General features: G+C 42.4%; 1 protein-coding gene across 2 annotated transcripts in view; it reads right to left on the minus strand.

Moving 5' to 3' along the window:
* Positions 1 to 18,720, minus strand: part of MTARC2 (mitochondrial amidoxime reducing component 2) — a 37,794-nt gene that overhangs the window by 1,565 nt on the left and 17,509 nt on the right. Inside the window, exons 5-7 of one of the 2 annotated variants that reach the window (XM_058533675.1) lie at positions 7,184 to 7,245; positions 7,027 to 7,098; positions 5,712 to 5,866 (exon numbers count right to left, since the gene is read on the minus strand). In XM_058533675.1, coding sequence (XP_058389658.1) covers positions 5,740 to 5,866; positions 7,027 to 7,098; positions 7,184 to 7,245 — 261 coding nt within the window. In that variant the 3' untranslated portion in view covers positions 5,712 to 5,739. The remainder of the gene's footprint in view (positions 1 to 5,711; positions 5,867 to 7,026; positions 7,099 to 7,183; positions 7,246 to 18,720) is intronic. The other variant, XM_058533676.1, reaches the window with a different exon arrangement.

The following is an 18,720-nucleotide window of genomic DNA, read 5'->3' on the forward strand; positions in this document are numbered from 1 at the left end:
ACAATGTACTGTTATGAGCCATCAAAAATGACATTTGAATAGATTGGAGGGCTATTAGAGTGCTTATGATATATACTTCTGTATTATATATAATATGATATATGATATACATATGATAAATATATCATGTCTGTACATATGATATATACATGATATATATCAATATATAAATTATATATCATAAAGATATATTTATCTATATAAATTATATTGATTATATAGAAATAAACTATATATAAATTAGATATATATCTGTATGATACATATAATTATATATGTGTATATATAATTATATATGTATATATAATTATATATGTATGATATAATATATCATACATATTTTATATCATACGGATCAGTACATTAAACAAACAGAAAACAACCAGAATAAAATTTATAAACAGTGACAATGAGTGATTTTTCTCTTCTACTTTTCTGGTATTTTCTAAATTTGCCATGATGAACATATATTGCATTTATAATGGAACAGATGAACTTTTATATAATTAAATTTTAAATAGATAAATAAACAACTCAAGGAACCCTGATGCAAGAATTAACTGCTGGGGCCGGCCTGGTGGCACAAGCGGTTAAGTGCGTGTGCTCTGCTGCGGCGGCCTGGCGTTCGCCAGTTTGGATCCCGGGCGCGATCCCGGGTGCGCACCCACGCACTGCTTGGCAAGCCATGCTGTGGCGGCATCCCATATCAAGTGGAGGAAGATGAGCACGGATGTTAGCCCAGGGCCAGTCTTCCTCAGCAAAAAAAAGAGGAGGATTGGCAGATGTTAACACAGGGCTGATCTCCTCACAAAGAAAAAAAAAGAATTAACTGCTATTTTTTGTAAAGGTTTTAATCCACCTGTCATATAAAGGAGATCCCCCAGAATGCAGAAACAGTAGTAGGCTCACTTAAAGTAAATGAGTAACATTGCTGTTATTTTTAAAGCCCAACAGAAATGCATCACCAGACAGGAAACTTCTCGCTGCTTCTGGGGGGACTGGGGTCAGGGAGACTTGATACAAAGTTCCACAGGTGGAACTCTTAGGGCTGGCACGCAGGGAAGAGAAGCATGTTCAGAGCAGAGAAGCGGGAAAAGTGCCCAGGGTGGGTGTGCAGGGAGTGGCAGATAATAATGCTGAAAGAAAGCTTGGGGCCAAATGGCAAAGAGCATCTATGCCACACTGAGGGCCTGGGCATGCCACACTTCCCTCTCCACCCCCACAACTTCCACCTCCTTAAATCACATGCCGTCCCCTGCCCCCAGCCTTTCCCCTCTACTGTCCACCCCACTCTGGTCCATCCCACACCTGGCTCTCAGCACATTCTTCCAAAAGCACAGTTTTGATCATGATTCGGGCTTAAACAAGTTCCACAGCTACCTTCACCTGCAAACTAACTCACAAGAACCTACAGTATCTGGCTTCACCCCTCCTCTCCCCTCCTCTCCCCTCCTCTCCACTCCAGTGTCCTCCCAGGTCCCTACAGTAGCTTGGCCCTTCTAGGAGCTTCCATCACAGTAGATCCCTGGAGCGTTCTCCTAACTTTCCTTCCTCAGCGAGTCCAGGTTCCATAGCTACCCTCAAGCTTTCCTCCACCACCCTACCCAGAAAGGATTTATTTCTCCTCTGAACCCATGAAGCACTGCATCTCTCCCTGAGTTGTAGTTATTTTTTTATCGATGTCATAATAGTTTATAACATTTTGAAATTTCATTATTGTTTGTCAGTCACCATATAAATGTGTCCCTTCACCCTTGTGCCCACCCTCCAATCCCCTACCCCCTGGTAACCACCAAACTGTTCTCTCTGTCCATGTGTTAGTTTATATTCCATATATGAGTGAAATCATGCAGTGTTTGCCTTTCTCCATCTGACTTATTTCGCTTAACATAATACCCTCAAGTTCCATCCATGTTGTTGCAAATGGGACAATTTTGTCTTTTTTTTATGGCTGAGTAGTATTCCATTGTATATATATACCACATCTTCTTTATCCAATCATCAGTCAAGGGACACTTGGGTTGCTTCCATGTCTTGGCTATAGTGAGTAATGCTGCAATAAACATAGGCGTGCATTATCCTCTTTGGCTTGTTGATTTCAGGTTCTTTAGATAAATACCCAATAGTGGATAGCTGGATCATAGGGTATTTCTATTTTTAATTTTTTGAGGAATCTCCATACTGCTTTCCATAGAGATTGCACCAGTTTGCATTCCCACTAGCAGTGAATGAGGGTTCCCGTTTCTCCACAACCTCTCCAACATTTGTTATTTTTTGTCTTGGTGATTATAGCCATTCTAACGAGTGTAAGGTGATATCTTAGTGTGGTTTTCATTTGCATTTCCCTGATGATTAGTGATGTTGAACATCTTTTCATGTGCTTATTGGCCGTCTGTATATCTTCCTTGAAAAAAATATCTCTTCACATCCTCTGCCCTTTTTTTGATTGAGTTGTTTGTTTGTTTTTCAGTTGTGTGACTTCTTTACATATTATGGAGATTAACCTCTTGTTGGATGTATGATTTGCAAATATTTTCTCCCAGCTGGTGAGTTGTCTTTTCATTTTGATCCTTGCTTCCTTTACCTTACAGAAGCTCTTTAGTCTGATGAAGTCCCACTTGTTTATTTTTTCCTTTTGTTTCCCTTGTCTGAGTAGATATGGAATTCGAAAAGATCCCTCTAAGACCAATGTCAAAGAGTGCACTGTCTATATTTTCTTCCAGGAGTTCTATAGTTTCAGGTTTTACCTTCAGGTCTTTGAGCCATTGTGAGTTAATTTTTGTGTATGGTGAAAGATAATCGTCTACTTTCATTCTTTTGCATATGGTTGTCCAGTTTTCTCAGCACCATTTATTGAAGAGATTTTCCTTTCTCCATTGTATGTTCTGAGCTCCTTTGTCAAAGATTAGCTGTCCATAGATGTGTGGTTTTATTTCTGGGCTTTCAACTCTGTTCCATTGATCTGTGTGACTGTTTTTGTGCCAGTACCATGCTGTTTTGATTACTATAGCTTTGTAGTATATTTTGAAGTCAGGGATTGTAATGCCTCCAGCTTTGTTCTTTTTTCTCAGGATTGCTTTAGCTATTCGGAGTCTTTTGTTGCCCCATATGAATTTTAGGATTCTTTGTTCTATTTCTATAAAGAATGTCATTGGGATTCTGACTGGGATTGCATTGAATCTGTAGATTGCTTTAGGTAGTATGGACATTTTAACTATGTTTATTCTTCTAATCCATGTTCATGGGATATCTTTCCATTTCTTTATGTCATCATCGATTTCTTTCAATAATGTCTTATAGTTTTCATTGTATAGGTCTTTCACCTCTTTGGTTAAATTTATTTTTAGATATTTTATTCTTTTTGTTGTGATTGTAAATGGGATTGTATTCTTAAGTACTCTTTATGTTAGTTCGCTATTAGAGGATAGAAATGCAACTGATTTGTAAGTTGATTTGGTACCCTGCAATTTTGCTCTAGTTGTTGATTATTTCTAATAGTTTTCCAATGGGCTCTTTTCTATATATAAAATCATGTCGTCTGCAAACAGCACAAGTTTCACTTCTTCGTTGCCTATTTGGATTCCTTTTATTCCTTTTTCTTGTCTAACTGCTCTGGCCAAAACCTCCAGTACTATGTTGAATAAGAGTGGGGGGAGTGGGCACCCTTGTCTTGTTCCTATTCTCAGAGGAATGGCTTTCAGTTTTTCCTCATTGAGTATGATGTCGGCTGTGGGTTTGTCAAATATGGCTTTTATTATGTTGAGGTACCTTCCTTCTATACCCATTTTGTCGAGATTTTCCATCATATATGGATGTTGGATACGAGTTGTAGTTATTTTTTTACACACAAACACGTGTGGCATACGGCTGTGCAAAGAGCCTCTTCGCTCTACCTCTCATCAGCTCCTCGGCCCTCAGTCAGTTGACCTATCTGAGCCTTTGTTTCCTGTCCTTGCAGAGGCTGATTATCACATCTATCTCACAGAGACTCCAAAAGGATTACAAAAGATAACACTCGGGCTCTTCAATGCACAAAGACTCCTGGGAGCTGAAATGACTGAAAATTGGCTGAGTCAGAGTGAACCACGGGTGTTCCTTGCCTCAATCTACTGCAAAACAGGATCCGACTGAGTGGATTTGAGACTGAGCAATACAGGGGACACCTATTTGTTAAGTTAGCTCAGCAGCCACTGGGCTCCCTGGAATCAGATGACGTATCAAAGAGCTTGGCTCACGCACTGACCCAGATCCAGTCAACTGTGGCCTGAGCAGCAAGAGCACAGGATCAGTTTCACTCAAGCCAGACGGCTCAGGCTTGGGTCCACGTTCCCCAGATGGGGCTTTAAGAAATGGCAGGCACTTAAGAACTTCTAAGTTTTCTCTCTAGTGCTTATTCATTTCACCAAATGCAAGACACATCAATCCAAAGATGCACCACTATTGTATGCATGATTAAGATTTTTCAAAGAGGCATCCTGAATGTTACAAGGAACTTTCTGATTTCAGAGACGTTAAAATGTGGAAAAAAAATAGGCGTTTTAGAACTGACGAAATACAGTTATGGTTATGTAAACGCCTGATTGTAACATGTAGCCAATAGAAGTTTCTTTCCTCTTCACCCACCTCGAAGGCAAAGCCTGTCTCATCTTCATATCCACTATGGCATCTAAGACTGGGCCCTACATGGGGTAGTTGTTGCAATGATAACAATAAAAGTCATAGCTGTTATTTACTGAGCACTTTCCATGTTTCTGTTGCAATGCTGCAACTTTATATGAATTAATCCTCAAAATAACTTTTATTGGTTGTTCTGGTGAATAATATTATTATTCCCACTTTGCAGAGAGGATACTGAGGCTGGGAGGGCTGAAATAACTCAACCAAGTTAGGAAATGGAGCTGCTAGGATGACAAGCCCAAGTCTATCTAATGCTAGCTCTGGACCCTCTGAACCCCTATCCTATGTTGTCCTGAGGATGGTCAGGCGAGAAGGTGAGGAGGTCAGGCCAGAACTAGACAGAAGGATGGTCAAAAGTCTTGGAGGTGAGGTGACTGTAAGAACTGGGTTATGGATTTTATGAGAAGAGTTACTTAAAAACCTCAATCTGAGGTCTTCTGACTGACTTTCTCATTCCTATAATTTGGGGGTTCGGTATTATGCTCCAGGAGGCAGAGTTTTATGTGGCTTGGTGAAATCAAGGTGAGAGCATTATTTTCTACCTCGTGATTCAGAATCTAGGCACCTTGATGTCTTGATTTTTTTTTTCAAACTTTAAATCATATTTAAAAAATACACTTGATAAAAGCATTTGATTTAATGGTTTTCCCCAAGCTGATTTTGAATAATTTAAACATTTCCCCTTCACTTTTCCATCAGAGACAGAAAAAATAAATATAGAACTCTCAAGAATGGCTCGCCTTCATTTGTTTATTCCTGAATGGTATTTCCTAATGAACTGGGGACATAAACCTGCCTTTCTGCTGAGGATCTTGCATCAGCATTTTATAATTGGATGGGAAAGTGGGATGGAGAAGTCCGGAAGAATACAGATTACTGAGGGGAAGAAAAATAAAGGGCATTTTCCAACTCTGAAGATCAGAACACAAACTGCTCATTAACCCAAGAGTTACGGCAACAAAATGTAAAAATATCTCAACACAAGAAAACGTGGCAGTGTCTTCCAGGCACCGCATTCTAGAAGTGAAGCTGACCCTTTATCGTGTCACCATAGTGGATCCGTCACTGTACCATCCGATACACGGGGTCACCAACTTTTAGGCTTCCAATTTTCTCCACTGAATAATAGATCCCAAAAAGTGGGGACGTCTTGTATATTTGCTTCTCGGAAGGATCACAGAGGCGGTAGCTGAAAAAAGCATCAGGCACAAAAAAGAAATAATCTAAGTGCTCTCATTAGAATTCAAGTCTTCATTCTCAGGTTATCTATAAATAAATAGCAAGCCTTTTCTCCAATGTTGACAGAGAGGCCTGCGAGCAATTAGTCAACCTTCAAATAATCCTAGTTTTTCTAGAAGTATCCTGAGAGTCTAAACAATTTTTCTATGGCTTCAGTTTGAGGCCAAAAGGAAAAAAAACTTGTGTTACTTAAAATAAATACTTTGTTTACATGTGTACCTCCAACTTCATAACCCATTGAAACAAATGCTCGTACAGTCTCAAAACGGAAATGCCCTGAACTCCCCTAACCTTCCGTTTAATGCATGGAACCACAATGCTTTCTACCCCTCCAAGTTTAGAAGCCCCAAACGAGGGTTCTTTCGTGAACAAAGCTGAAGATAGAGATGCAGTTGACAGGAGGGCTGGACTACTGCTGAAGTTAATTTTTTTCAAAAGCCCTGTCTAAAAAAAAAAATTCACTTCACTGCATCTTAAAAATCAAAAAAAAATCCCAGAATTGTAAACCTGAAGACTTCAAGCAATAACCTCTTCTCTAACTTAAACCCATTAGAAACAAAAAAAAAAAAAAAAAAAGAGGAAAGGGAAATAAAACAGGATACATCTCCCAAAAAATGTTAACTTAGATTTAAAACCACATTCTATATTCAGAACTCAAGTCAGCCAAAATTCTTTAAATAAACACATGGCATAAAAGCAGCTCCTGGATAAATAAACTCTGACCACTGATTACCTTCCAATTTTTCTAATGGTTCATTATACAACTTCAATTATTCTCATATTCCTTGATATTGATTCTAACAAAGAAATTTGAGTTGCAATAAAATTAAAGTATTTGAGGTCTTCATTTGGAAATACACATGTAAATGTTATTAAAAATTGATGTGAGAGAGATGAAAATTTCAAAACATAGTCTTATACAATTAAAATTTGGTCAAAAGCAATAGAAGATCCATCCAGACAAAAAGAGGAAGCAACAAGCACTCACATTAACCAACAGACACAAACCAACCAGAAGGCAGAGTGGAAGGTGCTCAGAGCACCCACACCCACAGGTAGTTCTCGGATGGGGATAATATTAAAAATACATTGGATACATTGACATTCTACCTCTTCAGGGTTTCCAGTGGCTCCTTCCTGTCTATCACTCCAGTATCTGGGTCTACAGTGGTCAAAATGCACCTGTCATGCAATAACCAAAGGTTAGGTGACCCTAACCCAACGAGCCAGCCACACCCCCGAGGTCCCGTCTCAAGAGAATCCTTACCTGGGGCAAGCCAAAACCTTTTTCATTTCTACGTTGCCAATTAGGAGTTCATCCCAGGTATCCTAGGAGAAAAGGAAAAGTTATCTTTTGAATTAAGGCTTCACTAGTCTTGAAAGCAGTTTACTCTTTGGCTGGTACTAACTCTGCAGGTAGCAGAAAAGAGCAGTGCAAGAAGATGCCACGCACAACCTCCCAAAAGGACTCCAAGGGAGGCAGCATGTTGGTGAGTCCAGGATCCACCTCTTGACTCACAGCCTCAGAAACCTGACTCTGTTGGCACAGCAAGAACAGACCTCCTCTGGGGCGCGGTTTGCCACGAGAATCCTAAATTAACTAGAAGGCCAATTTATTGACATATAATGAGAAACGCATAGCTTGCAAGACGAGCCCACTTTTTCCTTACAGCTAAGCCATAACAGAAGCCAGGTTAAAATCTGACGGTTCTTTGACGAGCTGGACATCACCCAAGGGAAGTCAGTTATAAGATTCACACATTCAACACTTCGCCTCCACAGAGACGCAGCCTGCCTCGGGGTCCCGGCATTCCACAGCCGCTGGCCCCGCTCTGCCCTCCCACCCTTGAACAGCGGCACTGCCAACGTCTGCCCCAGAGCTTTCATCAACCCGCACAACTTAGAGGAGGGTACCGTTATGATCTCCATCGCACACAAAGAAACGGAGGCCTAGTCTGACGGCAAAATTTGCTCAGGGTCACAGCAGCTAGGTTTGAAGACTTTTTGGATTCTGAAGGCAGGACTTTTAACCACCCAGCTTTTAACCACATCTGTATCTATCTATCTACACACACACATATACATACACATATATACACATATATGGAGGTTATATAAATTACATTACAGATACATATATAGATGTCCCTCTGTATCCGCGGGGGATTGGTTCCAAGAACCCCCGCGGATACCAAAATCCGCGAATGCTCAAGTCCCTTACATAAAATGGCCTAATACAGTGAATACAGTCGGCCCTCCGTATCCGCGGATGAGAAACTCGCGGACAAGGAGGGCCGGCTGTATACATACATATACATATTCATATATATATACACACACATATATATGAGGACGGTACGTTCCAGGCCTCTCTTGCTGATAGGGAAGCCATCTATGAAGTTTGAATTTCACGGGACAATCCTTTGTCCAGGCCTCAGGGGGAGAGGCGGGAGGCGTTGGGGATGGGGCCTCACTGCAGGTTCCATAAAGCAAAAACAGTATCTATAATCAGATGCAAAAAAGTGTCCCTTGAAAAACTGTTTCCTGCCCTCGACCCAAGTGCGGTTTTTGAAGACCACGGGTCTGAGGGATCTGGCGAGAAATCAGTCTCCCAGTGAGGAAACGAGGCGTCTATTCCTCTCACCTGGTTGCTTCACACCTCCTTGGGGGCATGAGAGAGGACCACGTGTGTTTCTGCAGGGGGCAGGGCAGAGCAAGCAGGAGGGGCTAACGCAACGTTTCCCCTCCCGCCGTTGGTGACCAGGGTCCGGTCACGCCCTGGTCCTCTTTCCGGGGTACACTGACCCCCCAGGGTCTCTGGGGGTGATTTAGCAAACACACGACGGGTACTCCAGTACCTAACTGGATCTCCCCAACTCAGATATCTCCCACAGGATATGACACAGCTACCAGACTGAGCTAAAGAGGTCTTTGTGGATGCCCTGGGTTCCCACCCATCATTTATGAAACTTTTCTGGGTGGAAACTTTCTGGTTGTTTCTGGTTCCAAACAACCAGTTGACGGATGAATTATGGAACCCTTGTAAGAGGCAAGGACACACCATGAAACCAATCGAATCTCTATTTCCGAGCCAGGACTTATAATCAGCACTGTTCGAACAGCAAAACTTCAAGACGACCATCGCGGGTGGCTCACCTCCCGGCGGAATGCGACCTCCCATGGGGTATGACCAGTTAGTCATGTGGCTCCTGTCCCAGGAAGGCGGGTGATGGGGCGGCCTGGAGGCGGCCAAAACGGCTGGACGCATTTGACCACACGAGGGCGCTGCGGCCACAGGAATGTGAGCCCATCAGTTCAGCGGAGGGCTGAACCCTGAGGTCTGCAAGCACCTTCCGTTCAATTTCTTTTTACAAGTGATGATGAATTTCATATCTCAAAGCCACATATCTGTGGAAATTCTGCCTCATGACTATGATAGAAAGCAGGTAAGTCTGAAAAGTTCAGTTAGGTTTCCTACCTTAACAAAACAGATTTAATCTGCTCTCACACTATTAGACAACTGCAGGACCCAGTTTAGAATAACAAATTGTCCGGATTCATACGAATTGTCTGAAGCCCCCCCATAAGCCAGGTCTGATTACCTCCTAAAACATTAATCACTTGATATAATGATGTCACCCATCCTAATCTGATCATTGGCAGCATTTTGGTGTAAAGCATTATTTGCAGTAAAAAAAAAAAAAAAAAAACCTAAATAATTAAGTTTAAATGTAATTATTAATTCAGTTATTAGAGGAAAATAATAATACGTTTTAAGTTATTGAAAAAATGAATTTAAATTAATAATGCATGAAATTAAAATTTCCGTTACATTCTACTAGACACGCAAAATTCCAATGTCTTCCCTAAACACAAAAACAGCTCCCCCTGCTGGTGAGCGGTCTCTCTGCAGCCTGGCAAAATCCAGGATCCTATGACATTTACGTCAAGTGAAGGGATAAAGCCATGGAGTTTTTGAGGTGGAGGAAGAAAGGAAAGGAAGAGAGAAAGGCAAGGGGAAAAGGGAAAGAGCTATAGATAATGAGTTCAGCTCTGGAATAATCCCGAGAAATCACTGAATTTGCAGACATCTTGTAAACACTAAATTAAGACTCGGTGGTTTCCCATCACAAGCAGCACCCAGAGAAAGATATAAAATAAGGGGTAGGGGGGGTTATTGTGGAACACACAGAACAGCACAGATGAGGCGTCTGCTTATTTAAGACCATCACTCGAGTCCATATAGGTCTTTGCCAAGTAAAAAATTCAATGTATGAAACTTAAATATCATGACCTGTACAGGAGAGTCTCCCTTTTCTTTCTCTCTCTCTCTGTAGTTATACACATATATTCATATGACTATACACACACACATACACATGGCTATATACATATATTTAGAGAGAAGTCATAGATATACACAAAGAGAATATATATATATTCCATCTTTTTTCTATATATATGTTATAGTCATATATACGGTTATATGCATATATACATATGGCTATACGCATACACACACATATGGCTATATACATATATTTAGAGAGAGGAATTAGAGAGAGAGTATATATGTCTATATATTCCATCTTTATACAGTCGTGTGCCACATAACGATGTTTTGGTCAACAGTAGACTGCATATACAACAGTGGTCCCATAAGATTAGTACCACATAGCCTAGATGTATAGTAGGCTATACCATCTAGGTTTGTGTAAGTGCACTCTATGGTGTTCCCACAATGACGAAATCGCCTAATAACACGTTTCGCAGAACACATGCATGACTGTATATATATAGAGAGAGAGAGAGAGAGAGGGGTGGGGAGAGAGACACAGGAGAGCAACAGCTGAGGAAGGAGGCCAAGGTGGCCTCTTGAATGCCAACTAACCACAGAAGGGCAAGAAGACATCTGAGCATAAGATGGAAAGTCAGCAGGAGCCTGAGTGGTCTGCTGTTGCAACGGGCTATAACCGGACCTATCCTGAAGAGCACAGTCAGATCAGCAATCCCCATCATAACGACAGCTACAGAGCCTTCGGGCACCAGTCCTCAGGCCCTGCTCTCTTACACCGCTCGAGCCCTTTCACCTCCTGAATCTCAATCTCTTTGCTCCTGAATTTCTAATTGCTATTCATAAGTTCATTATATTGTGTCATACATATAATTGTTAGAAGCAATTTTAAGCTATGTTGGGATAAACTGAGAGAATGAATATGTAAATAAACAAAATTGTTGTTTAGAAATCTTTAGCACTTTTTCTGGTTTGGCATCAATGACCCTACAAGATTACAGTAAGCTCAGAAAGTCATCTACCAGAGACTGGCTATATACATACGGGATGTATATACAATGATCACTGTTTGGGCATTAGGAAGTGGGATGGGAATCTATATTTATTAACACTGAATAATGTTCAGATGTTGCTGAGTGCAAAAAGCACATCTCTATACAAACTACATGTAGGATGACGTCATTTATGTAAAAAAATCTGTATATATAGCTAGGTGTACATGTTAATAGCAATATATTTAGAAGGCTCCTGAAGTTTAAACAATATTATTTGTTTTTTTATAATAAATTTTTATTTTCTTCTTTTTCCTTTTTTGCTTTATTTTTATAAGAAGTGTGATAACCCCAATAACACATTTTAAAATTCCTTTTAGTCTAGAAAGTTTCTCAGATTCTTTCTGATACCAAATACATGGTGTCTTTTCCAACACCAATTCTGCAATTTTCTGCTGTCTAGCAATTTAAGTCAACACTAACTGCCCAAAAGTTGGCCCAGACCCCATGGGTTAAGGGTTCAGTCCCACAAGACTGCCCCCACTTCAGATGCCAATTGCAAGTCCCAGGTCTCCCATATTTCTGACCAACCAGCTATTAATCCAGGGTTCCCATGACCCCCTCCTCAGGTTCAATATTTTGCCAGAAAAGTTCACAGGACTCAGAATTTACGATTACCAGTTCATTAGAAAAGAGACAACTCAGGAACAGGCAAGTGGAAGAAATGCACAGGGCAGGGTATGGGGGAGGTTCCGGAGCTTCCATGCCCTCTCTGGGCACCCCACCCTCCCAGCACCTTGACGTGCTCACCAACTTGGGAGCTTTCCAAACCCCATCATGAGGGGTTCTTACGGGGGTTGCATTACTTGGACATGACTGATGAAATCACTGGCCGTTTGTAACTAAACTCCAACTCCAGCCCCTGCCTCCTCCCTGGAGGTCTGGGGGTGGGGCTAAAAGCTCCAACCCTCTAACCATGGCTTAGTCTTTCTGGTGACCAACCTCCATCCTAAAGCCATCTACCCCCAGCCTCCTGCCACTCACCTCATTAGCATAAACTCAGGAACGACTGAAGGGGGCTTGTTATTAATAACAACAAAAAAAGCTCCCATCACTCAGGAAATTCCAAGCGTTTTAGGAGCTGTGCCAGGAACTGGGGACAAAGACCAAACATACATTTCTCACTACACCATACGGTTAAACTATCTCAAACCAAAAATCGTTTTTCAAACGATTCCAAAATTCCAAGTTCCAAAATTTAATCTCTCTCCCTATGAAGAAACCCCATGGCATTCTTCCTACAGTTGGATCCCTATACACACACATATGCTGAGTGCTCCTTTCTCTGGGCTTCTGCGTGTGGTTACGTATCTCAGCTGTTAGCAGTACCACAACCTTCCAGCTGCTGAGGCCTCCACCCTGCTTCGTCCTGGGACCCTTGCAGGCAGACACAGTGAGTTCATTTCCATAATCTTAGCTTCTATCTCAGAGACTACAACCAGTCAGCTCTCAATAAACGTTTGTTGCCATCACGAATGTTCCAGAATCTTGCCCAGTGTATGAAGTTGCAGGAAATCAGTCTCCGTAGCTGAAGTAAAACTCTACCTCACGGCTAAATTTCCTGCACAGACAGACGAACACAGGATGCCATACACTAAGCATTACCAACTTACACAAGACACGACTTTTCACTTACCAAATTAGTACAGATTGTAGGCATCAATGCTGGCAGGAGTACAAGAAAAAGGGCATGTTTCTATCTGGCTTGTGGGAATATAAATTGGTACAGGTTTCTGCAAAACAATCTGGCAATATACATGGAAAGCCTTTAAAATGCTGAGTTAGCATTTCCTAAGAATAACTTTAGAAATGTCGACAAAGACTGTTTACAAAGCTCTTCATTATTTATGTAAGGGAAAATAGCCCAAATGCCCAATGGTAAGGGAATGGCTAAGCAAGTTATTGCATAGTCTATGATGGACTAATATGGGACCATGAATACCATGCTAATGAAGAATTTGTAAAGAAAGAGACGTATTTGCCATATAACATTAACTGAAAATGGTGAAATTCAGGACTATCCATGCAGCATCATAGCGACAATATTAGAAACACAACAAAATGTTATCATGGGCTACTTTTTGATGGCAGGATCGCAAGGGATTTTTATTCCTTCCTTTAAATTTTCTGTATTTTTCAAACTGTACACAGATGCTGTGTTACTTTAAAAAATTACTTTTATAATCAGAAAAAAATTAACTTTATCTGAAAAAGATTCTTGAATTGAATCATTAAAAAGCTTCCACATCTCTGCAGCTCTGCTTCCAGATTCCCTCGAGGCTTTCTCGTGCCCCCGTGTTTGGGCAACGCTGTGTAGAGAAGCAATGTACTTTATCCTTAAAGTGGAAGTCTCCTCCTGTTACACAGGGGCTGCTGTGTGTTCCTACAGAATCGCAGGAGTCACGTTTCTGTAAAGCTAAATGCATGATAAATGTGCCAGGAAGAATTGCTGTCTGGGGCACTTGGACCCAACAGTCCAGGGAGAAGGGAAGGACAGAAGCCTAAGGCTTTCTGCAAAGCCAGCTTCCTTTCCCTGGAGGCCTCTACTCATAGGAACCCCAGTATCAGGCTACAAAAAGGGAACGAAGAGACCTAGAGATGTGGCTGTTTCTCTATCTCTGAAGTGTGTTCACTGAGTTGGATACTCTGTGGAGCTGATGTGGCTGAATGTGTCCCACCATATACCAGGCTCCTCTTGGGGAGGTTAGAGCTACGAAGATTCCAGTGCCTCATGGACATAAGAGATCCAAGCCTCCCCTGGGGTGGGGAGCTCCCAACTGAGATGCTGAGGGGGTCCCACGCCCACCAATGGCAGAGTCTGGGAGAGGCAGCCACCGACCCCAATTCCCAAAGGCAGCAGCCTGGGCTGCTCTTCAGTCCCTTGGTCCAGGTGTGAATCACGGTCCTCCAGAGGACATTGAGAGAGGGGGATGGGTGTGGCGGGGTCCCGCAGACGACTCCTACCCACCTCCACTCTTCCATCTTCACTTCAACATCTATATCTGACGGGCTCGTTTCAAGGGTAGCTTTGTAAGCCAACGGCCACCCCTTACTTGTGATGTATAAACGTTTGTGTTCCTGTGATGGTATCTGCTCAAAGGGAATACCCATCGAAAGCTTTTATCTCCTCCTTGATCTGAAAAGTAACCTATTTAGAGGCGGGTAAGATATGATAAACACAATTCAATGGCCAAATCCCTGTTGGAACAGGGGCCGGCCCGGTGGCGCAAGCGGTTAAGTGCGTGCGCTCCGCTGCGGCGGCTGGGGGTTCGCAGGTTCGGATCCCGGGCGCGCCCCGCCGCACTGCTCGTCAAGCCATGCTGTGGCGGCGTCCCATATAAAGTAGAGGAAGATGGGCATGGATCTTAGCTCAGGGCCCATCTGCCTCGAGAGGAGGCAAAAAAAAAAAAAGAGGAGGATTGGCATCAGATGTTAACTCAGGGCTGATCTTCCTCACACACAAAAAAAAGTTGGAACATAGTGTGTGTGCAATATAAGTGTTTGTTAAGAAAAAAAAAAAGCCAACAAAGAGGTCACGTCAGAGAGGGGGTCTAAGAGACATTTGCGATCCAGTGCCTTTGTTGACCGCACACACACACACAACACAGAGAGAAGAGGCAAAGGAAATTATACAACTTTAGGACTGCAAAGAACTTTTAAAATCCTTCAAAACCTGCCAACTTAAAGATCAGAAAATAAGGCTCAGAGAGTTGAGGGCAAGCTCACAAGGACAGAAAGACCGTGTGGCTCCTGGTCTTCAGGCACACGGGCAGCGTCTGCTGGTTATCACCTGGTTCCCAAGGAAAACCCCAGGCCAGAGGCTCCCGCTGGCTCCCGCTAGAATCACCTGGGGAGCTTTAGAAGCTCCTCTGCCCACCTGCACCTGGGACCCAGGATCAGGACTTCAAATCTCCCCCTGATGCAACGTGCAGCCAGCGTGGGAACTCAACCCAGGCAGATCTCAAAACACTCCCTCTTACTCTAACTCCACTTATCTTCCCGGCCATGGACCTCCCGGGGGTGTCTTATTTACTCAGTGGGTGCAGTGGTGGAAAAAGCTGGGGGGGGGGGTGCGGAATCCCACAGAAGCATTCTCCTTACTTCTTCTTGACATGAAATGGGCTGAAGCTCGCTAGGGTTCGGCTCCACATTCTTCATCTCCCTCTCTCCCAGCCCGTAAAAGTCTCTGTGGTAAATATTTCAAGTTACTTTTTCATTTGCTGAAAAGCAAATGTGTAAGCAGATCTCTTTAAGGAAGGTACTAATTCTGTCGGCAAATTCTTTAGAAACATGAATGCATTACTACTCCCTCTGCCCAGACTCTGTCCCCCACGTTTTCATCATTTTGGCTTTTCCAAATCAGGACCAACCTGACCAAGGTCCTGGCTTAAGGCTCCTAACGAACTGCACATGTCAGAAAAGCTCCCCGGACGAGAGCGTGGGGCTCCTTATTTGAAAGGTGTGCCAGAAACGCCTACACCCCCGCAGTCCACCAGGCCTCTCCAGAGGCGTTCTCCAGGCCTCTTCTCGGTGCTTCTCATTCACTCAGGAAGGAAAATGACTTGTAGATGCTTTGAGCTTGCTTCCAGCAAAGTCAATAAACATGAAATTTGGTCTATTCTTCACTCTGCCAAAGCTGATGCCTGCTCCTTCTCTCCATTTTTATTGACATCAACTGTCTTGCTTCTTCCAGAAGCAGAGACCTCATCTCCCTGACCCCACAAGGAGTGGGGGCTCAGTGCAGTTCTGCTAAATGGCCTGGTAGCGGCTTGAAGAAGGGAGGATAGTGTAAAGGGCTTAAATTCATGGACTTCTGACAGCCAGCCAGAGCCCAAATCCTCACCTGGCCACACACTAGCTGTGTGACATTGGGCAAGTAACTCAACTTCTCTGAGTCTCAGTTTCCACAAGCGAAAGGAGGAGTGAAAACACTACTCGCCTCAGTGAGTATTAAACATTTTCCACCATGAACCCAGGAAAAAAATTACATTTTATAATTACCAAAACTTGGAAGCAACCAAGATGTCCTTCAGTAGGTGAATAGATAAACGAACCGTGATACCTCCAGACAACGGAATATTGTTCAGCACTAAAAATGAATGCGCTATTAAGCCATGAAAAGACATGGAGAAATCTCAAATGCATATTGCTAACCGAAAGAAGCTAGTCTGAGAAGTCTACATACTGTATGATTCCAAATACATGACATTCTGGAAGAGGCAAAACTATGGCGACAATAAAAAGATCAGTGATTGTCGGAGGTAGGGTGGGCAGAGATGAATAGGTGGAACACAGAGGATTTTTAGGGCAGCAAAAATACTCTGAATGATATTAGAATAATGGATATAAGTCATTATACATTTGTCCAAACCCACACAATGTACAACACCAAGAGTGAACCATAATGTAAACTATGGACTATGGGTGATTATCATGTGTCAATGTAAGTTCATCTTTGGTAAAAAGTGTGCCCCTCTGGTGAGTGCTGTCACTAATGAGGGAGGCTTTGTATGTGTGGGGGCCAGGGGTATATGGGAAATCTCTATACCTTCCTCTCAATTTTATTATAAACCTATAACTTCTCTAAAAAAATAGTCTTTTTAAAAAACTACATATTACATTGTTTCCTAATACTCTCTCTCACACACACACCCCAGATATAACTTAAACAAAAGTTTTGCAAAACAATCTTAACCTTTCTACATGTAGTTTACTCTGATATCTTTTACTCTATTCAAGCCTTTTTTTTTTTTTTTTAATGCTGGTCAGGACCCAGCTGATATTATGACCCAATGATGGGTTGTGACCTGCGGTCTGGAAAGCATAAGTAGGATTAAATGAGATAATGCACATAAAGGAGCTGACACAGAGTTTGCTACATAGTAAGCATTTGATAATTGTGAGCCATGGTTGTTATTGTTAATTTTGTTATTGTTTTAGATATTGTTATTATTATCATGGCTACTTCACACACTCCTGAAGCCAGGCAAAGACTTCTTATCTGAGCATCCAAATGAAATCCTAACTCATCTCAACTCAGGTTTGGGACTGAAAAGTCTGGTAATGATGATTTGCAAAAATTTTGTTTTTGGGGGCTGGCCCGGTGGTGTAGTGGTTAAGTTTGAGTGCTCCACTTCGGCAGCCCAGAGTTCGGGGGTTTGGATCTCGGGCACGGACCTACACCACTCGTCAAGCCATGCTGTGGCAGCGTCCCACATACAAACTAGAGGGAGGTTGGCACAGATGTTAGTTCAGCAAAAATCTTTCTCAAGCAAAAAGAGGAAGATTGGCAACAGATGTTAGCTCAGGGCTAATCTTCCTCACCAAAGGAAAAAAACAATTTCTTTTTCAACAGCCGCAAAGGATAGTACTAGAGGACCCAATTCACACAGCCAGGGAGCAGGGGGGCTGGGATTCAAACCACAGCAGTCTGGCTTCAAAATCTACTGCCTCTCTAGAAGCTTCTCGGAGAAGCACTTCCCGAGTGACAGATAACACACTGAGCGTTTTCTGCAAGCTTCTCCACAGTTCTTTCATAATGTGGAGGGAGGAATGACACAAACAAGACATTCCAAAAAAACGTCAAGTCCTGCCCACCAGGACAGCGAGCCAAGTTCGGGAAACACACTCCCCACAATGGTCAACTACAGAGATAAGAAGCATTGGTCAATTTTATTATTTTTAAACTTCACTGCTCTGCATTCCCAGAACTCAAACACACCACGATGGCCCAAGAGAAGCCGCCTTTGAAAATCTGCTTAATATTCTGTTATGTGGAAAAAGTACAAAGTCCTTCGGGTCACAGAGAAAATGTTGCACAATACATTCTCCTATTGCTCTACATTTTTGCAATCAATAATGGCCTAAACTTTTGCACCGTGCTTAGGTTTGCTATTTTTCTTGTCATTAGTTGGTCTATTAAATATTTATGTGCATTGTCATTTTACATTAATATTTAACAGAGTCCCACTAATCGAAAGTCATAGTTGTGTCACGGTGCCAGGTAGGCAGGTTAATGCATCAGGCCCCTAACTATTGGGTTTCCTAATTTAACGGAGAATAAATCAGCAACATTAACATCATTTTATAGTAAGCCTTTTTTATTTTTTATTTTTTATTTTATTTTTTTATTTTTTGTGAGGAAGATCAGCCCTGAGCTAACATCCATGCTAATCCTCCTCTTTTTGCTGAGGAAGACCGGCTCTGAGCTAACATCTATTGCCAATCCTCCTCCTTTCTTTCCCCCAAAGCCCCAGTAGATAGTTGTATGTCATAGGTGCACATCCTTCTAGTTGCTGTATGTGGGATGCGGCCTCAGCATGGCCGGAGAAGCGGTGCATGGGTGCGCGCCTGGGATCCGAACCCGGGCCGCCAGTAGCGGAGCGCGCGCACTTAACCGCCAAGCCATGGGGCCGGCCCAGTAAGGATTTTTTTTAATGTGCATTACTAGAGGACTCT

The sequence above is a fragment of the Diceros bicornis genome, chromosome 38 (assembly GCF_020826845.1).
Source record: "Diceros bicornis minor isolate mBicDic1 chromosome 38, mDicBic1.mat.cur, whole genome shotgun sequence".
NCBI lineage: Eukaryota > Metazoa > Chordata > Mammalia > Perissodactyla > Rhinocerotidae > Diceros > Diceros bicornis.